Here is a 20033-nt window from a genome sequence, read left to right as displayed (position 1 = left end):
GTTGCCTTATGGTCAAGTCAGGTTGCATTCCTGATAATGGGTGTGAAGGAAGCTCCCGGGTTACCAGAAGCTATATTATAGGTCCTCACTTAGGGGTTTAAGAAATGGCTCACAAATATTTCCAGGGTTCAAGCATAAAAACACCTAAAAGCTGTATTTAAGCCCAGAGCTCCTCCACTGTGCGTCTTTTCTCTTTGGCAGTCAGCTCCCCCCCCCCCATGATTTATTTTTTGAATTTTAAAGAAACATTATTATTTTTTGGATTTAATTTCTAAGCGGAAATAGCTATTTTTATTTCATCCCTCCCTTTATTGTTACTCATGGACTTCCACATCTTGGGTATTATATCTCATCAGTAACAAGCTTGTGGACTCTTGCCACCTATATGAAAGAAGACATAATTTATGTAAGAACTTATCTGATTATTTTCTTTCATGGTGGCGAGAGTCCACGAGGCCCACCCATATTTATATTTTTTTTATTTTTTTGTATAAAGCACATCTTTTATCCTGCTCCTCTTTTTTATGCTTTTACTCCTTATTTCACCTCACATACTTGGCTATACGTTAAACTGAGGTATAAGTGAGGTGGGAGGTGTATTTATAGGCATTTGAGGTTTGGCAAACTTTGCCTCCTCTTGGTAGGAATGTATATCCCATACGTCACTAGCTCATAGACTCTTGCCACCATGAAATAAATTAATTTATCAGGTAATTTCTTACATAAATTATGTTTTTTAGAGGGGAATTGCATAAAAACTAAGCACATTAAATAGTGAATATATATAACATTAAAACATTTGTTTTGACTATGCATTCATATTATATGGGTGATTTACATTTTTACTTTAATGGTGCTTAAAGGGACATTAAACCCAAACATTTTCTTTCATGATTCAGATAGAAAATACAATTTTAAACAACATTCCAATTTACTTCTATTGTCTAATTTACTTCATTATTTAGATATCTTTTGTTAAAGAAATAGCAATGCACATGGGTGAGCCAATCACACAAGGCATCTATGTGCAGTCACCAATCCAAAGCTACTGAGCCTATCTAAATAAATTTGGGTTTAATGTCCCTTTAAATATTAGGTATTCTGAATATAATTGTGAGTAAAGGGTTCATTTATGTTAAACCTGTTTTTTAATGGTATATTTTCTATAATGTGTTTGCTTTCACCGTTGTATATACATTAGATAATACTATTGACAATTAGCTTTAGATATTGATGATTTACTATTTGCAGGAATTAAAATGGTAAATGTAATCAGTGAGATTATTTGTGGTATATAATGAATTGCGTCATCCTATGCCCAAAAATGATACTAGATGCAAATACATCTCTAATGTAAGAGAGAAAATCAATAGAGCTTTTAATTGTCACTGCTGTGCGGCCATAGTGCTTTTACATCAAATAGATCTATTAAATTACAGATGAAATATAGTAACCTCAATTATCAGCTGTTCATTAGTAGCGCTATTATATTGTTTATGCCAGGGCCTGTAGGATTTCCCTAATTGCTTGATGTCAAGTCTTGAAGTAATGAAATTGCCTGTGAAGGTCAAGCTTCCTTGGCCGCCCCTCAGCCTGTCTGCTTTTTGCTCAGTATGGTTAGTGTTTGGGGTGGAGCAACTGGCTATAATGCCCACTATATAGACTTACCCTAGTGAGTGCTTCCCCCCAGCTTCTAAATGCAGTCTGGATCATTACAACAACATTGAGGGACCAGGAACCCCACTGATGCTGGCTGCTCAGAGCCAGGATAGCCACTTTAATGTGTTGGGTGGAAAGGTGAATCTGCGCATGTGCAGTAGCACTGCATGAAGAAGGTAGGGAAGCGGAATGTAAACTGGCGAATGCGCAGTAGTAAGGCTGTTGAGCTATCAGTATGCTTCTGATTGGCTGTACTTACCACTGAGAAGAAAAAATGAGTCCGAACTGAGGGGCAGACGGAAAATGGTTCCTGTAATGAATTTGTTACAAAAAATGAACTGAGTGCAAAAAGGTACAGCCGCACAATAAGAGGCACCAAAAGAGGAATCTTTATTTAATCCAAGTTAAAATCATAGGTACATGGCCACAAACGTCAAGCAGACACTTAACCCCTGTAAACACGTTAAGTGCCAATGATGTGACATTACTTGCTGTAATAAATTAGAGCATCTCATGTTTATGTATTTTGACATGACCGTTTTGCTTCATATATAGGGTACACTTTACTTTCAACTTAAGTGCTATAAGTGTGTATCCTTAAGTTAAAGTGATGGTAAACTTTAAAGTTTTGTATTTACAGTATTAGTAATCGTAAAGTAAAAGATGGGGACTTTAATTCAGTAAAGGATTTGTAAACGCTTAATTATTTTTAATAATTACACTTTCATGTCTTCATATATTCCGCTGTTCCTCCTCCCATAACAGATACTCTATTTCTTACCTCAGTGATAATTCAGGTTGTAGCCAATCGTATCGAGCCCCCTTTGGTGTCCAAAACCAGGGGCGTTATTAGTTACTTGTTGGACGCCAAAGGGGGAGCGATACGATTGTCTACAGCCGGAATCATTACTGAAGTAAGAAATAGAGTATCTGTTACGGGCAGAGGAACAGCGGAATAATGAAGACATGAAAGTGTAATTATTAAAAAAAAGTTAAAATGTCAGTATACCTTAAAAATATTATTATATAATTCTGCACATAGTGCAAATTATATAACATTATATTAGCCAAACTTTCTAAAACATAATGTACCATTTTAATTTAAAAAAAAAAACCCGCTGTTTTACAGACCCGCTCTCTGTACTCTGCTGAGCGGGTCTGTTATATTTACTCAGCGCATCGGGCCAGCTGTATAGTCACAGCCCGACCGCGCCATAAGACTAAGTGCAGCTCGCTCCTGCTCTGTCTGACTATGTGCAGAATTATATAACATTATTTTTAAGGTTTACTGTCCCTTTAAACTTTTACAAATCCTTTCCTGAATTAAAGTCCCCATCTTTTTCTTTATGATTAATAATATTGTAAATACAAACGTTAGTTTATCATCACTTTAATTGCATCCTTCTAATCGGTTATCTAATTGAGAAACTATTTATGTAGATACACAACATCCATTCTCTTAATATTAAAATATATATATTATAAACTATAAATGCATTATAAAGGATATGTTCCAAGCACATATACAGTAGTGCCATTGATAATACATTTGTAACCAAATTTTACATCAATTCATTGAAAATAGTTAGAAGTCTTATATTTAGTGAAAAGGGTTCTTACTAATTTGGAATTCAGCTTTTCTCCAACATAGGTGTGTCCGGTCCACGGCGTCATCCTTACTTGTGGGATATTCTCCTCCCCAACAGGAAATGGCAAAGAGCCCAGCAAAGCTGGTCACATGATCCCTCCTAGGCTCCGCCTACCCCAGTCATTCTCTTTGCCGTTGTACAGGCAACATCTCCACGGAGATGGCTTAGAGTTTTTTAGTGTTTAACTGTAGTTTTTATTATTCAATCAAGAGTTTGTTATTTTAAAATAGTACTGGTATGTACTATTTACTCTGAAACAGAAAAGAGATGAAGATTTCTGTTTGTATGAGGAAAATGATTTTAGCAACCGTTACTAAAATCCATGGCTGTTCCACACAGGACTGTTGAGAGGAATTAACTTCAGTTGGGGGAACAGTGAGCAGTCTTTTGCTGCTTGAGGTATGACACATTCTAACAAGACGATGTAATGCTGGAAGCTGTCATTTTCCCTATGGGATCCGGTAAGCCATTTTTATTCAGACAGTAAATAAGGGCTTCACAAGGGTTTATTAAGACTGTAGACATTTTCTGGGCTAAATCGATCATATTTACACATATTTAGCCTTGAGGAATCATTTAATCTGGGTATTTTTTGTAAAATAATATCGGCAGGCACTGTTTTAGACACTTTATTCTATAGGGGCTTTCCCTAATCATAGTCAGAGCCTCATTTTCGCGCCGGTATGGCGCACTTGTTTTTGAGAACAGCATGGCATGCAGCTGCATGTGTGTGGAGCTCTGATACATAGAAAAGTCTTTCTGAAGGCATCATTTGGTATCGTATTCCCTTTTGGGCTTGGTTGGGTCTCAGCAAAGCAGATTCCAGGGACTGTAAAGGGGTTAAATATAAAAACGGCTCCGGTTCCGTTATTTTAAGGGTTAAAGCTTCCAAATTTGGTGTGCAATACTTTTAAGGCTTTAAGACACTGTGGTGAAATTTTGGTGAATTTTGAACAATTCCTTCATACTTTTTCGCAATTGCAGTAATAAAGTGTGTTCAGTTTAAAATTTAAAGTGACAGTAACGGTTTTATTTTAAAACGTTTTTTGTGCTTTGTTATCAAGTTTATGCCTGTTTAACATGTCTGAACTACCAGATAGATTGTGTTCTGACTGTGGGGAAGCCAAGGTTCCTTCTCATTTAAATAGATGTGATTTATGTCATAAAAAATTTAGTAAAAATGATGCCCAAGATGATTCCTCAAGTGAGGGGAGTAAGCATGGTACTGCATCATCCCCTCCTTCGTCTACACCAGTCTTGCCCATACAGGAGGCCCCTAGTACATCTAGCGCGCCAATACTCCTTACTATGCAACAATCAACGGCTGTAATGGATAATTCTATCAAAAACATTTTAGCCAATATGCCCACTTATCAGCGAAAGCGCGACTGCTCTGTTTTAGAAAATACTGAAGAGCATGAGGGCGCTGATGATATTGTTTCTGAAGGGCCCCTACACCAGTCTGAGGGGGCCAGGGAGGTTTTGTCTGAGGGAGAAATTTTAGATTCAGGAAAAATTTCTCAACAAGCTGAACCTGATGTGATTACTTTTAAATTTAAGTTGGAACATCTCCGCGCTCTGCTTAAGGAGGTGTTATCCAATTTGGATGATTGTGATTATCTGGTCATTCCAGAAACACTATGTAAAATGGACAAGTTCCTAGAGGCCCCGGGGCCCCCCAAAGCTTTTCCTATATCCAAGCGGGTGGCGTACATTGTTAATAAAGAATGGGACAGGCCCGGTATACCTTTCGTACCTCCCCCCATATTTAAAAAATTGTTTCCTATAGTCGACCCCAGAAAGGACTTATGGCAGACAGTCCCCAAGGTCGAGGGGGCGGTTTCTACTCTAAACAAGCGCGCCACTATACCCATAGAAGATAGTTGTGCTTTCCAAGATCCTATGGATAAAAAATTAGAAGGTTTGCTAAAAAAGATGTTTGTTCAGCAAGGTTACCTTCTACAACCAATTGCATGCATTGTCCCTGTCACTACAGCCGCGTGTTTCTGGTTCGATGAGCTAGAAAAGGCGATTATTAGTAATTCTTCTTCTTATGAGGAGATTATGGACAGAATTCGTGCTCTTAAATTGGCTAATTCTTTCACCCTAGACGCCACCTTGCAATTGGCTAGGTTAGCGGCGAAAAATTCTGGGTTTGCTATTGTGGCGCGCAGAGCGCTTTGGTTAAAATCTTGGTTAGCGGATGCGTCTTCCAAGAACAAATTGCTTGACATTCCTTTCAAGGGGAAAACACTGTTTGGCCCTGACTTGAAAGAGATTATCTCCGATATCACTGGGGGCAAGGGCCACGCCCTTCCTCAGGATAGGTCTTTCAAGGCCAAAAATAAACCTAATTTTCGTCCCTTTCGCAGAAACGGACCAGCCCCAAGTGCTACGTCCTCTAAGCAGGAGGGTAATACTTCTCAAGCCAATCCAGCCTGGAGACCTATGCAAGGCTGGAACAAAGGAAAGCAGGCCAAGAAACCTGCCACTGCTCCCAAGACAGCATGAGATGCGGGCCCCCGATCCGGGACCGGATTTGGTGGGGGGCAGACTCTCTCTCTTCACTCAGGCTTGGGCAAGAGATGTTCTGGATCCTTGGGCGCTAGAAATAGTCTCCCAAGGTTATCTTCTGGAAGTGATTCATCCTGTTCCATTAAGAGAACGAGGGATGGGGTTCTACTCCAATCTGTTCGTAGTTCCCAAAAAAGAGGGAACGTTCAGACCAATCTTAGATCTCAAGATCCTAAACAAGTTTCTCAAGGTTCCATCGTCCAAAATGGAAACCATTCGAACAATCCTTCCATCCAGGAAGGTCAATTCTTGACCACGGTGGATTTAAAGGATGCGTATCTACATATTCCTGTCCACAAGGAACATCATCGGTTCCTAAGGTTCGCATTCCTGGACAAGCATTACCAGTTCGTGGCGCTTCCTTTCGGATTAGCCACTGCTCCAAGGATTTTCTCAAAGGTACTAGGGTCCCTTCTGGCGGTGCTAAGACCAAGGGGCATTGCTGTAGTACCTTACTTGGACGACATTCTGATTCAAGCGTCGTCCCTTCCTCAAGCAAAGGCTCTCACGGACATAGTCCTGGCCTTTCTCAGATCTCACGGATGGAAAGTGAACGTGGAAAAGAGTTCTCTATCTCCGTCGACAAGAGTTCCCTTCTTGGGAACAATAATAGACTCCTTAGAAATGAGGATTTTTCTGACAGAGACCAGAAAAACAAAACTTCTAAACTCTTGTCGGATACTTCATTCCGTTCCTCTTCCTTCCATAGCGCAGTGCATGGAAGTGATAGGTTTGATGGTAGCGGCAATGGACATAGTTCCTTTTGCGCGCATTCATCTAAGACCATTACAGCTGTGTATGCTCAGTCAGTGGAATGGGGACTATACAGACTTGTCTCCGAAGATACAAAGTAAATCAGAGGACCAGAGACTCACTCCGTTGGTGGCTGTCCCTGGACAACCTGTCACAAGGGGTGACCTCCCGCTGACCAGAGTGGGTCATTGTCACGACCGACGCCAGTCTGATGGGCTGGGGCGCGGTCTGGGGATCCCTGAAAGCTCAGGGTCTTTGGTCTCGGGAAGAATCTCTTCTACCGATAAATATTCTGGAACTGAGAGCGATATTCAATGCTCTCAAGGCTTGGCCTCAGCTAGCGAGGGCCAAGTTCATACGGTTTCAATCAGACAACATGACGACTGTTGCGTACATCAACCATCAGGGGGGAACAAGGAGTTCCTTGGCGATGGAAGAAGTGACCAGAATCATTCAATGGGCGGAGACTCGCTCCTGCCACCTGTCTGCAATCCACATCCCAGGAGTGGAAAATTGGGAAGCGGATTTCCTGAGTCGTCAGACATTGCATCCGGGGGAGTGGGAACTCCATCCGGAAATCTTTGCCCAAATCACTCAACTGTGGGGCTTTCCAGACATGGATCTGATGGCCTCTCGTCAGAACTTCAAGGTTCCTTGCTACGGATCCAGATCCAGGGATCCCAAGGCGACTCTAGTAGATGCACTAGTAGCACCTTGGACCTTCAAACTAGCCTATGTATTCCCGCCGTTTCCTCTCATCCCCAGGCTGGTAGCCAGGATCAATCAGGAGAGGGCGTCGGTGATCTTGATAGCTCCTGCGTGGCCACGCAGGACTTGGTATGCAGTTCTGGTGAATATGTCATCGGCTCCACCATGGAAGCTACCTTTGAGACGAGACCTTCTTGTTCAAGGTCCGTTCGAACATCCGAATCTGGTCCCACTCCAGCTGACTGCTTGGAGATTGAACGCTTGATCTTATCAAAGCGAGGGTTCTCAGATTCTGTTATTGATACTCTTGTTCAGGCCAGAAAGCCTGTAACTAGAAAAATTTACCACAAAATTTGGAAAAAATATATCTGTTGGTGTGAATCCAAAGGATTCCCTTGGGACAAGGTTAAGATTCCTAAGAGTCTATCCTTCCTTCGAGAAGGATTGGAAAAAGGATTATCTGCAAGTTCCTTGATGGGACAGATTTCTGCCTTGTCTGTGTTACTTCACAAAAAGCTGGCAGCTGTGCCAGATGTTCAAGCCTTTGTTCAGGCTCTGGTTAGAATCAAGCCTGTTTACAAACCTTTGACTCCTCCTTGGAGTCTCAACTTAGTTCTTTCAGTTCTTCAGGGGGTTCCGTTTGAACCCTTACATTCCGTTGATATTAAGTTATTATCTTGGAAAGCTTTGTTTTTGGTTGCAATTTCTTCTGCTAGAAGAGTTTCAGAATTATCTGCTCTGCAGTGTTCTCCTCCTTATCTGGTGTTCCATGCAGATAAGGTGGTTTTACGTACTAACCTGGTTTTCTTCCAAAAGTTGTTTCTAACAAAAACATTAACCAGGAGATAGTCGTGCCTTCTCTGTGTCCGAAACCAGTTTCGAAGAAGGAACGTTTGTTGCACAATTTGGATGTTGTTCGCGCTCTAAAATTCTATTTAGATGCTACAAAGGATTTTAGACAAACATCTTCCTTGTTTGTTGTTTATTCTGGTAAAAGGAGAGGTCAAAAAGCAACTTCTACCTCTCTCTCTTTTTGGATTAAAAGCATCATCAGATTGGCTTACGAGACTGCCGGACGGCAGCCTCCTGAAAGGATCACAGCTCCTTCCACTAGGGCTGTGGCTTCCACATGGGCCTTCAAGAACGAGGCTTCTGTTGATCAGATATGTAGGGCAGCGACTTGGTCTTCACTGCACACTTTTACCAAATTTTACAAGTTTGATACTTTTGCTTCTTCTGAGGCTATTTTTGTGACCTGATTTGCTCCCTCCCTTCATCCGTGTCCTAAAGCTTTGGTATTGGTTCCCACAAGTAAGGATGACGCCGTGGACCGGACACACCTATGTTGGAGAAAACAGAATTTATGTTTACCTGATAAATTACTTTCTCCAACGGTGTGTCCGGTCCACGGCCCGCCCTGGTTTTTTAATCAGGTCTGATAATTTATTTTCTTTAACTACAGTCACCACGGTATCATATGGTTTCTCCTATGCAAATATTCCTCCTTAACGTCGGTCGAATGACTGGGGTAGGCGGAGCCTAGGAGGGATCATGTGACCAGCTTTGCTGGGCTCTTTGCCATTTCCTGTTGGGGAGGAGAATATCCCACAAGTAAGGATGACGCCGTGGACCGGACACACCGTTGGAGAAAGTAATTTATCAGGTAAACATAAATTCTGTTTTCTTACATTTTATATTTTTGCATTTAAGAGACTTACGGCTAGATTACAAGTCTTGCGTTATGAGTAAAAAAGCAGGGTTAAGCCTTATAACGCTGCTTTTTTATTTCAAGTTCTTTTTATTGAATAACTTAAGAAATCACATTTTTAGAAACAGATAAACATTCACGTACCAGTAATAGAAAATATTACATATCATGTAATTATTAACAAATGTCTGTTATCAATTTTAATATTCTAATGAGCATACAAAACTAGTTAAACAGAATTATCAAATAAATGTTTTTAGTTACATAACAACAAAGCATATAAAGAGGTAATTTATAATTATATAAAATGTATCCAATTCAGCGGTAACTTGTCTGTCTCCTATCTAGGTCAGGTGGCTGGAGTGTATTTGTCTATTGTCATGTTTGAGCTTTAGGTATTGTTCCCAAATATCTTGTGCTAAAATGAGTCTCTGGTGTCTGCCCTATATGATCTATAGTCCTCAAGTTCAATGAGGTCAGTGACTTTCTGTCTCCACGTTTCCAAGGTGGGAGGGGGGGCATGGGCCTTCCAATTTCTAGCAATAAGCGTCTTTTCGCTGTTTGTTATTATTCTAAACAAAATACTGTGTGCTTTGGATGGGAGTCTCAGGTATTTGTTAAGCAAAAATATTAGGGGGTCTAGAGGTATCAATACCTGGAAAGCCTCATGTACCTCTTATTAAGGCTCTCCAGAAAGTGTTAATGCTTTTACACCACCACCACATATGTCCCATTCCGCTTCCCACATGACCACATCTCCAGCAACGGTTTCTAGTTAAAGGGAACAATTTATGTAAGCGCCTAGGGGTGAGATACCAGTTATGAAGAATTTTATAATTTAATTCTAGAATGGCTGCTGAGGAAGAGGACAACTTGGTATTATGGAAAATAGTGAATGCAGTCTGGGGAAGAATGATAACTCCCAGTTCCATTTCCCAAGATTCTAGGGAGTGTGGTAGGTTGCCCTGGGGGGGGTGTGATAATAGTATACAGCTTAGATAGTGTGTGCTTCATCATGCTTTTAGAGGTGAATAGCTTTTCTATGGTGGTCAGGGGTCTCAGCAAGTTGTAATTTTGTTTGAGTTGTTATATAGTGGTGAACTCTTCTATAATTAAACCAATTGTAAGCCCACACAAAACCCCTTTCCTGAAGCTTACTATGAGAGCACAGGTGTTCGTCCTCTGAGAGTTGGTGAACAATTATATCTGATGGTGTATCTAAACTGGGAAGATGCATCCCCAGATCGTTCAAAGAGAATTCAGGGTTATGAATCAGAGAGTTGAGAGGGGAGGGGAGGGAGGAAAGATATGGGTTGATCCTATTTGCTAGTTCCCATTGGTAGAGTGTTTCCCTAGTGATCAGGTTAGCTATGTCTCTAATTAGTTTTTCAGAGTTAGGGATCCAGCAGAAGGCCTGTAAACACAGCCCTTCAGTCAAATGATCCTCAAGCTGTATCCACCTCTTCTGACCTTTATGTATCCTCCAGTCGAGGATTCTCTGGATGAATATTGCTAATCTGTAGGACTCTATATTGTTCTGCTTATTCTAGGGGATTTTTCTTTCCAAATAAAAGAGCTGAATAACTGTTGGAGTTTCAAAGTGTATCGGGGGGGCAGAGGGATGGGGAGAGCTTGTAAAATGTATAGCAGTCTGGGGAAGGCCGTCATCTTGACTGCATTGATCCTGCCTATCCATGTGAGGTGCTAAAGCATGCCATGAGGAAAGTTCACGTGTAAGTGCAAGCTTGATAGGGATATAATTGAAGTTATAAACTGAGTCTAAGTCTTCGGCCAGGTATATGCCCAAATATTTTAGGAAGTTCTTACAACAGCGAAAGGGGAAGTCTAGGGTAATCTGTTATTCTATAGGGGGAGGCACGGAGACCCCAAGGATCTCTGATTTGGCTTTATTAATCAGAAAATTTGTTAGCTTTCTAAAGAGTTCTAATTCCTCCAATAGGGGGGAATTGATTTATCTGAGCTTGTTAATGTGAATAGCACATCGTCAGCGAACAAGGATAATTTATATTCCTCCTCACCAACCACTATTCCTTTTATTTCCTGATTTTGCCTTATTTTGGCTGCCAGAGCTTCCCATAGGCAAACAAATAATAGAGGGGAAAGGGGGCATCCCTGCCTCGTGCCGTTAGTTATCATAAATGGAGGGGAGAGAATTCCATTCAAAGAGATTCGGGCACTGGGGGAGTCATATAATGCAAATATTCTGTGAATCATGTTTCCCTATACCAAATGTCTGAAGTATAGCTTTTAGGAATGACCAACTAACCCGGTCAAAGGCCTTCTCCGCATCGGTAGAAAGCCAAACCGCTGGAGTGCCTTGTTTTTTGACGTGCCAAAGGAGGTGGAGATTACGGACAGTATTACCCTTAGCCTCTCTGTTTGGGATAAAACCCACCTGATCTTGATGAATTAGTAAAGGGAGGAAGAAGTTAAGTCTGTTAGTGATCACCTTAGCGTATATTTTAACATCTGCATTCAGCAGGGAAATTGGCCTGTAATTAGGTATCTCATCCAGGGTTTTATTGGGTTTTGGTATTACTGTGATATGGGCTTGGAGGGCTTGAGGTGAAAACGTTTTATTATTATCCATGTCTAGGAAATGGGCAAGGAGATGAGGGGCAAGAGTATCTATGAACTTGGAATAATAAGCATGTCCAAAACCATCCGGGCCCGCGGCTTTCCCAGATGGAAAGGATAGTATGGCTTTCCGGAGTTCCACTAGAGTGAAAGGGGCTTTTAAGTCCACCCTTTGTTCTTCAGTAAGTGGGAGGAGTCGCAGGTGGGAGAGATAATCAGATATGTCAGTATGTCTAGGGGGAGAACAGGTTTTATCTAGATTATATAAGTCCTTGTAGTAACATTTGAATTTGTCAGCTATATCTTTAGAGGTGGACCATATCTTTCTATGGTTCTATGTCTTAGTAATCTGGCTAGCATTTTACCTTGTTTGTTTCCACCTTCATAGAATCTCTTTTTAAGAAAAAGGGCCCTGCGTTTAGCTTTAGCGCCTAGATGAAGGTTCAATTGATTTTTTTTTATGCTGTAAGGTTTCAAGAAGTGAAGAAGCTTCAGGGAATCTCTTATGGATGTCCTGACGTTTTTCTAGTTCCTGTAATAGATCTTTTAAAATTAACATTCTCTGTTTATTCTTAGCCGCTTTTATAGCTATGAGCTCCCCTCTAATAACGCACTTATGCGCTCCCACCCCAAGCTATCGGGGATAGCACAAGTCACTGCAATGGTAGACAGGATTAAAAAATTAAAATAAAATCTCAGCATAAGCATGCAGTGTCCATACTGTACCACAAGCCTAAGCCAGACGAGAGGCCACTTCAGATTTTCCTTCCAAGATAAATTTCCAAAAGTCTTCCAAGGTGGGATATAGGCCTTATCAGCAACTTACAAAGATTAAACTTTGAGGTAACCATCAGGGTTAGCAGACTACCCTTTTCAGGTGGCCCCAGGCGAGGGTGCAGGCCCGGTCTTGCGTCTCTTAGAGGCCACTCTGGTCCAGCTGGATCTCTGCTCCTTCGGGGTGTCTGTCTGAGTCGTCCGCTCAGGTAGAGACGTCTATAATTCTTTCCGGCGGGGGGTCAAACGTAAGGTTTAGTCTCTTGGCTAGTGTCAAAGTCATTGAAGCTTTTGTATGTTATTTGGGCGCCATTATGGGTGACAATTAGGCTAAAGGGAAAGCCCCATCGGTATCTGATATTATTTTCTTGTAGTGTTTTTGTGATGAAACGCACCTCCCTTCTCCTCTGTATAGTTTGCGGGCATAAATTTTGAAAGATTTGTAGATTATTGTTTTGAAACTGTATTGTCTGCCTGGACCTTGCCGGCTGCCAGATCTCATCCTTAGTAGTGTACTTTACCATCTTGAGGATAACATCTCTGGGTGGGGCCGGTGGCTTGGCAGAGGGCTTCAGAGCTCTATGCAGTCTCTCTATGTCTTCATTTTGGATGGGAGGGGCCCTTGGGACCAGATAATGCAAAAGGTCTTTTACAAAAGTTTTGAGTTGGTCAAGGGAGACATCTTCAGGGATTCCCCTGATCCGCAAATTATTCCTCCTTCCATGGTTATCAAGATCTTCTATTTTATCTTGCATATTTTGGATCATAGAGTCCTGAATGGATAGCTGCTGTGAATTAGAGCTAACCAAATTGTTAATGTGTTCTTGTCCCTCCTCAAGGTATTCCATTCTGAAACCCAATTCATTGAGGTCTTTCTTCAGGTCCCTAATTTCTTCTTTTATAAATGATTTTAGGGATTCAATATCTGTTTTAGAGAGAAGGCTTGCTAATTGTGCTTTAATAGATTTCAGAGAGTCCTGAGGGTTATTAGAGATTATAGTCTCTGAATCAGAAGGGGGAGTTTCCTGGGATAGTGCTGTGCTTGCCCCCATATGTTCTTGTGACTGAAAGTAGGTAGAAACCGATGGGGCCAAGAATGGAGCTTTTATCTGCTTGTCAGGCCTTTTTCCTTTTTTGGCCGCCATTTATATTGTCGTTTCAGATGGACGATCAATAATTAATCCCAAAAAACAAATAGGAGGTCATGTCATTGAAATTACCTATTCAGTCCAATCACTTGCTTGAGGTTATTGATAGAATTCTTGTAAATAAGTAGAAGGAGTGAATAGCGTGTCAGTAGCACCCTTCTACTGGTAGACTAGCTCTTAGTATAGGTTCAATATGTACCCCAGAAGATGCAATAATGACAGAGTTCTATAGCTTATGTTTGTAGAATAAATGATCTGACTATCTCCAGGATCTTAAATTACTGATGTAATGCTTTATCTGGGCCTGCGTTGGTACCCCCGTGTTATCACAGTCACTTATGTGACGTCTTGGGCCTTACCCGGTAATCGCCAAAGGCCCCCGAAGGGTATTAACTGCTCTCAGGTTCTCTCTCTCATTGAGGGTTGTTGTGAAGAACAAGCCCTAAAGGATTGTTGAAGCTCAGGGCCGCATTCCCATCCGATGTACAGGACAGTGCGGACAATCTTCTGAGACTGCAGGGAATATCCAAGATGGCGACCGCTGTCTCTGCTCCTTAAATCCTATCTTTATTATTGGTCTGTCCAGTGTTCTTTTTAAAGTTCACTTTGTGCAAGCACAATGACAGGATGGCTTAGGCTGCTGATGAATAGTAGCTACAATGTTTTAGCCGCACATATTACCTCCTAGAGGTGCCGACAGCTCCGGAGCTTTCTTAGAGTGCGTCCATGCTCCTGCACATCGTAGCTCCGCCCCCCATAACGCTGCTTTTTCAATGGGACTTCCATAGCGCCGGTATTACGAGCTTGTCCTGGGAGGCCAAAAAGTGAGCGGTACACCCTATCCAGTCAAGATTCGTACCACATTTTAAAGTCAGTAGTTCTGAGTTTTACACTACAAAGCCATAGCATAAAACTCATAACTAAAGTGCTAAAAAGTACACTAACACCCATAAACTACCTATTAACCCCTAAACAGAGGCCCTCCCGCATAGCAAACACTATAATAAAATATTAACCCCTAATCTGCCGCTCTCTGCATCGCCGCCACTATAATAAACATATTAACCCCTAAACCGCCCCACTCCCGCCTCTCAAACATTAGTTAAATATTAACACCTAATCTCCCGTCCCTAACATCGCCGCCACCTACCTACATTTATTAACCCCTAATCTGCCACCCCCAACGTCGCCGCCACTATATTAAATTTATTAACCCCTAAATCTAAGTCTAACCCTAACCCCCCTAACTTAAATATAGTTAAAATAAACTAAATAAAACCTACTATCATTAACTAAATAATTCCTATTTAAAACTAAATACTTACCTATAAAATAAACCCTAAGCTAGCTACAATATAACTAATAGTTACATTGTATCTAGCTTAGGGTTTATTTTTATTTTACAGGCAAGTTTGTATTTATTTTAACTAGGTAGAATAGTTACTAAATAGTTATTAACTATTTACTAACTACCTAGCTAAAATAAATACAAATTTACCTGTAAAATAAAACCTAACCTGAGTTACACTAACACTTAACACTACACTACAATTTAAATAAATTACCTAAATTAAATACAATTAACTTAATTAAAAAAAGTTAGCTAAATTACAAAAAAAACAAACACTAAATTACAGAAAATAAAAAACAAATTACAAGATCTTTAAACTAATTACACCTAATCTAATAGCCCTATCAAAATAAAAAAGCCCACCCAAAATAATAAAAACCCATAGCATAAACTACCAATAGCCCTTAAAAGGGTCATTTCCCCAAAGAAATCAGCTCTTTTACCTGTAACCTCCAACAGTAAAACCCACCACCCACACAACCAACCCCCCAATTAAAACCCTAACTAAAAAACCTAAGCTCCCCATTGCCCTGAAAAGGGCATTTGGATGGGCATTGCCCTTAAAAGGGCATTTAGCTCTATTGCTGCCCAAAGCCCTAACCTAAAAATAAAACCCACCCAATAAACCCTTAAAAAAACCTAACACTAACCCCCTGAAGATTCCACTTACAGTTTTGAAGATCCGACATCCATCCTCAACGAAGCCGGGAGAAGTCTTCATCCAAACCAGGAGAAGTGGTCCTCCAGACAGGCATCTTCTATCTTCATCCATACGGCGCGGAGCGGGTCCATCTTCAAGACATCTGGCGCGGAGCATCCTCTTCCAACGACGACTACCTGACGAATGAAGGTACCTTTAAGTGACGTCATCCAAGATGGCGTCCCTTAGATTCTGATTGGCTGATAGAATTCTATCAGCCAATCGGAATTAAGGTTGAAAAAATCCTATTGGCTGATTGGATCAGCCAATAGGATTGAAGTTCAATCCTATTGGCTGATCCAATCAGCCAATAGGTTTGAAATTCAATCCTATTGGCTGATCCAATCAGCCAATAGGATTGAGCTTCAATCCTATTGGCTGATTGGAACAGCCAATGTTGTGGGCAGCAGATTAGGGGTTAATAAATATAAGATGGACTCACTCCGGATGGATGAAGATAGAAGATGCCGTCTGGATGAAGACTTCTGCCCATCTGGAGGACCACTTCTCCCGGCTTGGATGAAGACTTCTCCCGTCTTTGTTGAGGACTTCTCCCGGCTTCGTTGAGGATGGATGTCGGATCTTCAAAACTGTAAGTGGATCTTCAGGGTGTTAGTTTTAGGTTTTTTTAAGGGTTTATTGGGTGGGTTTTATTTTTAGGTTAGGGCTTTGGGCAGCAATAGAGCTAAATGCCCTTTTAAGGGCAATGCCCATCCAGATGCCCTTTTCAGGGCAATGAGGAGCTTAGGTTTTTTTAGTTAGGGTTTTATTTGGGGGGGTTGGTTGTGTGGGTGGTGGGTTTTACTGTTGGGGGGGTTGTTTGTAATTTTTTTTACAGGTAAAAGAGCTGATTTCTTTGGGGCAATGCCCCGCAAAAGTCCCTTTGAAGGGCTATTGGTAGTTTAGCTTAGGCTAGGGGTTTTTATTATTTTGGGTGGGCTTTTTAGGGCTCTTAGATTAGGTGTAATTAGTTTAAAGATCTTGTAATTTCTTTTTTATTTTCTGTAATTTAGTGTTGTTTTTTTGTAATTTAGCTAATTTTATTGAATTTAGTTAATTTAATTTAATTTAGGGAATTTATTTAATTGTAGGGTTAGATTAGGTGTTAGTGTAACTTAGTTTAGGTTTTATTTTACAGGCCAATTTGTATTTATTTTAGCTAGGTAATTAGTAAATAGTTAATAACTAGGGTTGCACCGATACTAGTATCGGTATCTGTGCTGATACCAAGTATTTGCACGAGTACTTGTACTCATGCAAATGTACCGATACTTATACTGAAACCTCCACTTCCTACCCATACGCTGTCTTGTGGAGTTTTTTCAAACTGCAAGTTCCCATTTAATTTTAAGCTGTAGTGGAGACTCAACTAGAAATGGTTCACTTCTTTTCGGCCAATACAAATTGCTGTTGTATTGTACTATTGTAAGAGAGATCACTGTACCTCGTTTAGACAAACCCCTGAAGTACTGGGCAGATAATAAACGGAGATTTCCAGCTCTGGCTAAAATGGCCCAAAATTATCTTTTTGCCCCATGCAGTAGTGCTGAAAGTGAAAGACTGTTCAGCTTAGCATCAAACGACATTACTGATAGCAGAAACAGACTTATAGCTGAACATACAGAGATGCTTCTGTTCCTTAAAAAGAACTTGCCACTAACTTTTGAAAAATGATTATAATTGCTAGATTACCTGTTATAATGCTAGTTCTTATCTTGCACAATTATGCTCAAAACATACTGTACTCTGAGGAACATCCTTAGCTTATATAATTGCAGGAAGAGTGTTCATAGGAAAAAATTAAGTTAATTCCTATGAACACACATCTTACAATAATAGGACTAGATTTAGATTATATTTGATATATAGGGGCATATTTATCAAGCTCCGTATGAAGCTTGATGCCCCGTGTTTCTGGCGAGTCTTCACTCGCCCATAGTGTTCCCCATGTTTAACACTAGCCCATAGTGTTCCCCATGTTTAAACAGTGCACTGGTATATTTTTACTGTATTGCACTTTTGGTTGGTTGTGATATTACATTTGTTATTTATTGTTGTTATTATGAATATATTTTAATGTAATATTTTTATTTATAAACATGTTCTGTTAAATTTCTACGAGTTTTTACAACTTTGTGACAACAAGCAAATAAAACTGTTTTATTATTTCATAATGTCTTTTGAGTTACAGTTCTTCATAATTATAAAGAAGCTATCTTAACTCATTAGTCGGTATTGTGCTTGGGACACTGTCACAGGACTTAAAAAAGTATCGGTAATTGGTATCGGCGAGTATTTTAAAAAAAAGTATCGGTACTTGTACTCAGTCTTAAAAAAAAATGGTATCGGTGCAACCCTATTAATAACTATTTAGTAACTATTCTACCTAGTTAAAATAAATACAAACTTGCCTGTAAAATAAAAATAAAACCTAAGCTAGCTACAATGTAACTATTAGTTATATTGTAGCTATCTTAGGGTTTATTTTACAGGTAAGTATTTCATTTTAAATAGGAATAATTTATGTAATAATTTTAGGTTTTATTTATATTTATTTTAATTATATTTAAGTTAGGGGGTGTTAGGGTTAGACTTAGGTTTAGGGGTTAATAAATATAATATATTGGGGGCGGCAGATTAGGGGTTAATAAATGTAGGTAGGTGGCGGAGATGTTAGGGGCGGCAGATTAGGGGTTAATAATATTTCTCTAGTGTTTGCGATGCGGGAGTACGGCGGTTTAGGAGTTAATATGTTATAGTGGTGGCGACGTTGGGGGCGGCAGATTAGGGGTTAATAAATATAAGGTAGGTGTCGGCGATGTTGGGGGCAGCAGATTAGGGGTTCATAAGTATAATGTAGGTAGCAGCGATGTCCGGAGCGGCAGATTAGGGGTTAATAATTATAATGTTGGGGGCGGCAGATTAGGGGTTAATAAGTGTAAGATTAGGGGTGTTTAGACTCGCGGTTCATGTTTGGGTGTTAGGTGTAAACTTAACTTTAGTTTCCCCATAGGAATCAATGGGGCTGCGTTACTGAGATTTACGCTGCTTTTTTGCAGGTATTAGACTTTTTCTCAGCCGGCTCTCCCCATTGATGTCTATGGGGAAATCGTGCACAAGCACGTACAACCAGCTCACCGCTGACTTAAGTAGCACTGGTATTGGAGTGCGGTATGGAGCACAATTTTGCTCTAAGCTCACTTCTTGTCTTTTAACGCTGGGTTTTTAAAAACCTGTAATACCAGCGTTGTAGGAAAGTGAGCGGTGAGAATAACTTGCAAGTTAGTACCGCACCCCTCATAACGCAAAACTCGTAATCTGGCCGTTAGATAATGTATTATTGTTTAATGTATTATATTATTTATTTTCTAAATTTAGGAAGATAAAGATTTAGTTCATGGAAATGTATGTACAAAGAACATTCTACTGGCAAGAGAAGGCATTGACAACGACGTTGGTCCTTTCATAAAACTGAGTGATCCTGGTATACCAATAACCGTCCTAACCAGACAAGGTAAAGTAATTACTCACACATTTTCACTGATCTACTTGTGGATTTTAAATGTATTTTACACATTACCCTATAGAATTAACCTGTAAATCATAAACAATCTATATGTTCTAGATAGTAAAGTTATCAATAACCTGTTTATTGGCTTTACTGAAGTACTATTTAAAGTCTTGATATTTGTAAACTTATATCTAATGCACTTTTTTTGGTCATTACTTAAAGTGTTTGTTATTTAAAGGGACATGAAACCCAATTTTTTTTCTTTCATGATTTAGAAAGAGCATACAATTATAAACATCTTTCTAATTTACTTCTATTATCTATTTTGGTTCATTCTCTTGATATTCGTTGCTGAAAAGCATATCTAGATATGCTTAGTAGCTGCTGATTGGTAGCTGCACATAGATGCCTCCTGTGATTGGTTCACTGTGTGCATCGCTATTTCTTCATTAAAGTATATCTAAAGAATAAAGCAAATTAGGTAATAGAAGTAAATTGGAATGTTGTTTAAAATTGTATTCTCTACCTTAATCATGAAAGAAAATGTTTGGGTATAGTGTCCCTTTAAGTCACACGGTTGTTTTTTGTATTTTAGAACGTGTGGAACGAATTCCTTGGATTGCTCCTGAATATGTTGAAGACTGCAAAGTATTGAGTGTTGCAGCAGACAAATGGAGCTTTGGAACAACCTTATGGGAAATTTGTTATAATGGGGAAGTTCCTCTGAAAGATAAAACATTGGCAGAGGTACAGAATTATTAACAAAACTCAAGAAACAAAATAACATTTTAATAAGTTAAGGCTGTCATTTTTGTGCTTGGGCCCCCCAAAAATAAATGTCCTACATAACTTTATAATACATAAAAACACTGGTATACACAACACAGCCAGACAGCACAA

At 40.0% G+C, this 20033-nt stretch overlaps 1 protein-coding gene across 1 annotated transcript in view; it reads left to right on the top strand.

The window, feature by feature from the left end:
• Positions 1–20033, top strand: part of JAK1 (Janus kinase 1) — a 459211-nt gene that overhangs the window by 328842 nt on the left and 110336 nt on the right. The window contains exons 14-15 of the mRNA XM_053693677.1: positions 19001–19136; positions 19729–19880. Of these exons, the coding sequence (XP_053549652.1) occupies positions 19001–19136; positions 19729–19880 (288 nt within the window). The remainder of the gene's footprint in view (positions 1–19000; positions 19137–19728; positions 19881–20033) is intronic.

The sequence above is a fragment of the Bombina bombina genome, chromosome 10, assembly GCF_027579735.1.
Source record: "Bombina bombina isolate aBomBom1 chromosome 10, aBomBom1.pri, whole genome shotgun sequence".
Taxonomy (NCBI): domain Eukaryota; kingdom Metazoa; phylum Chordata; class Amphibia; order Anura; family Bombinatoridae; genus Bombina; species Bombina bombina.
This window is presented reverse-complemented; position numbering and strand designations above follow the sequence as displayed.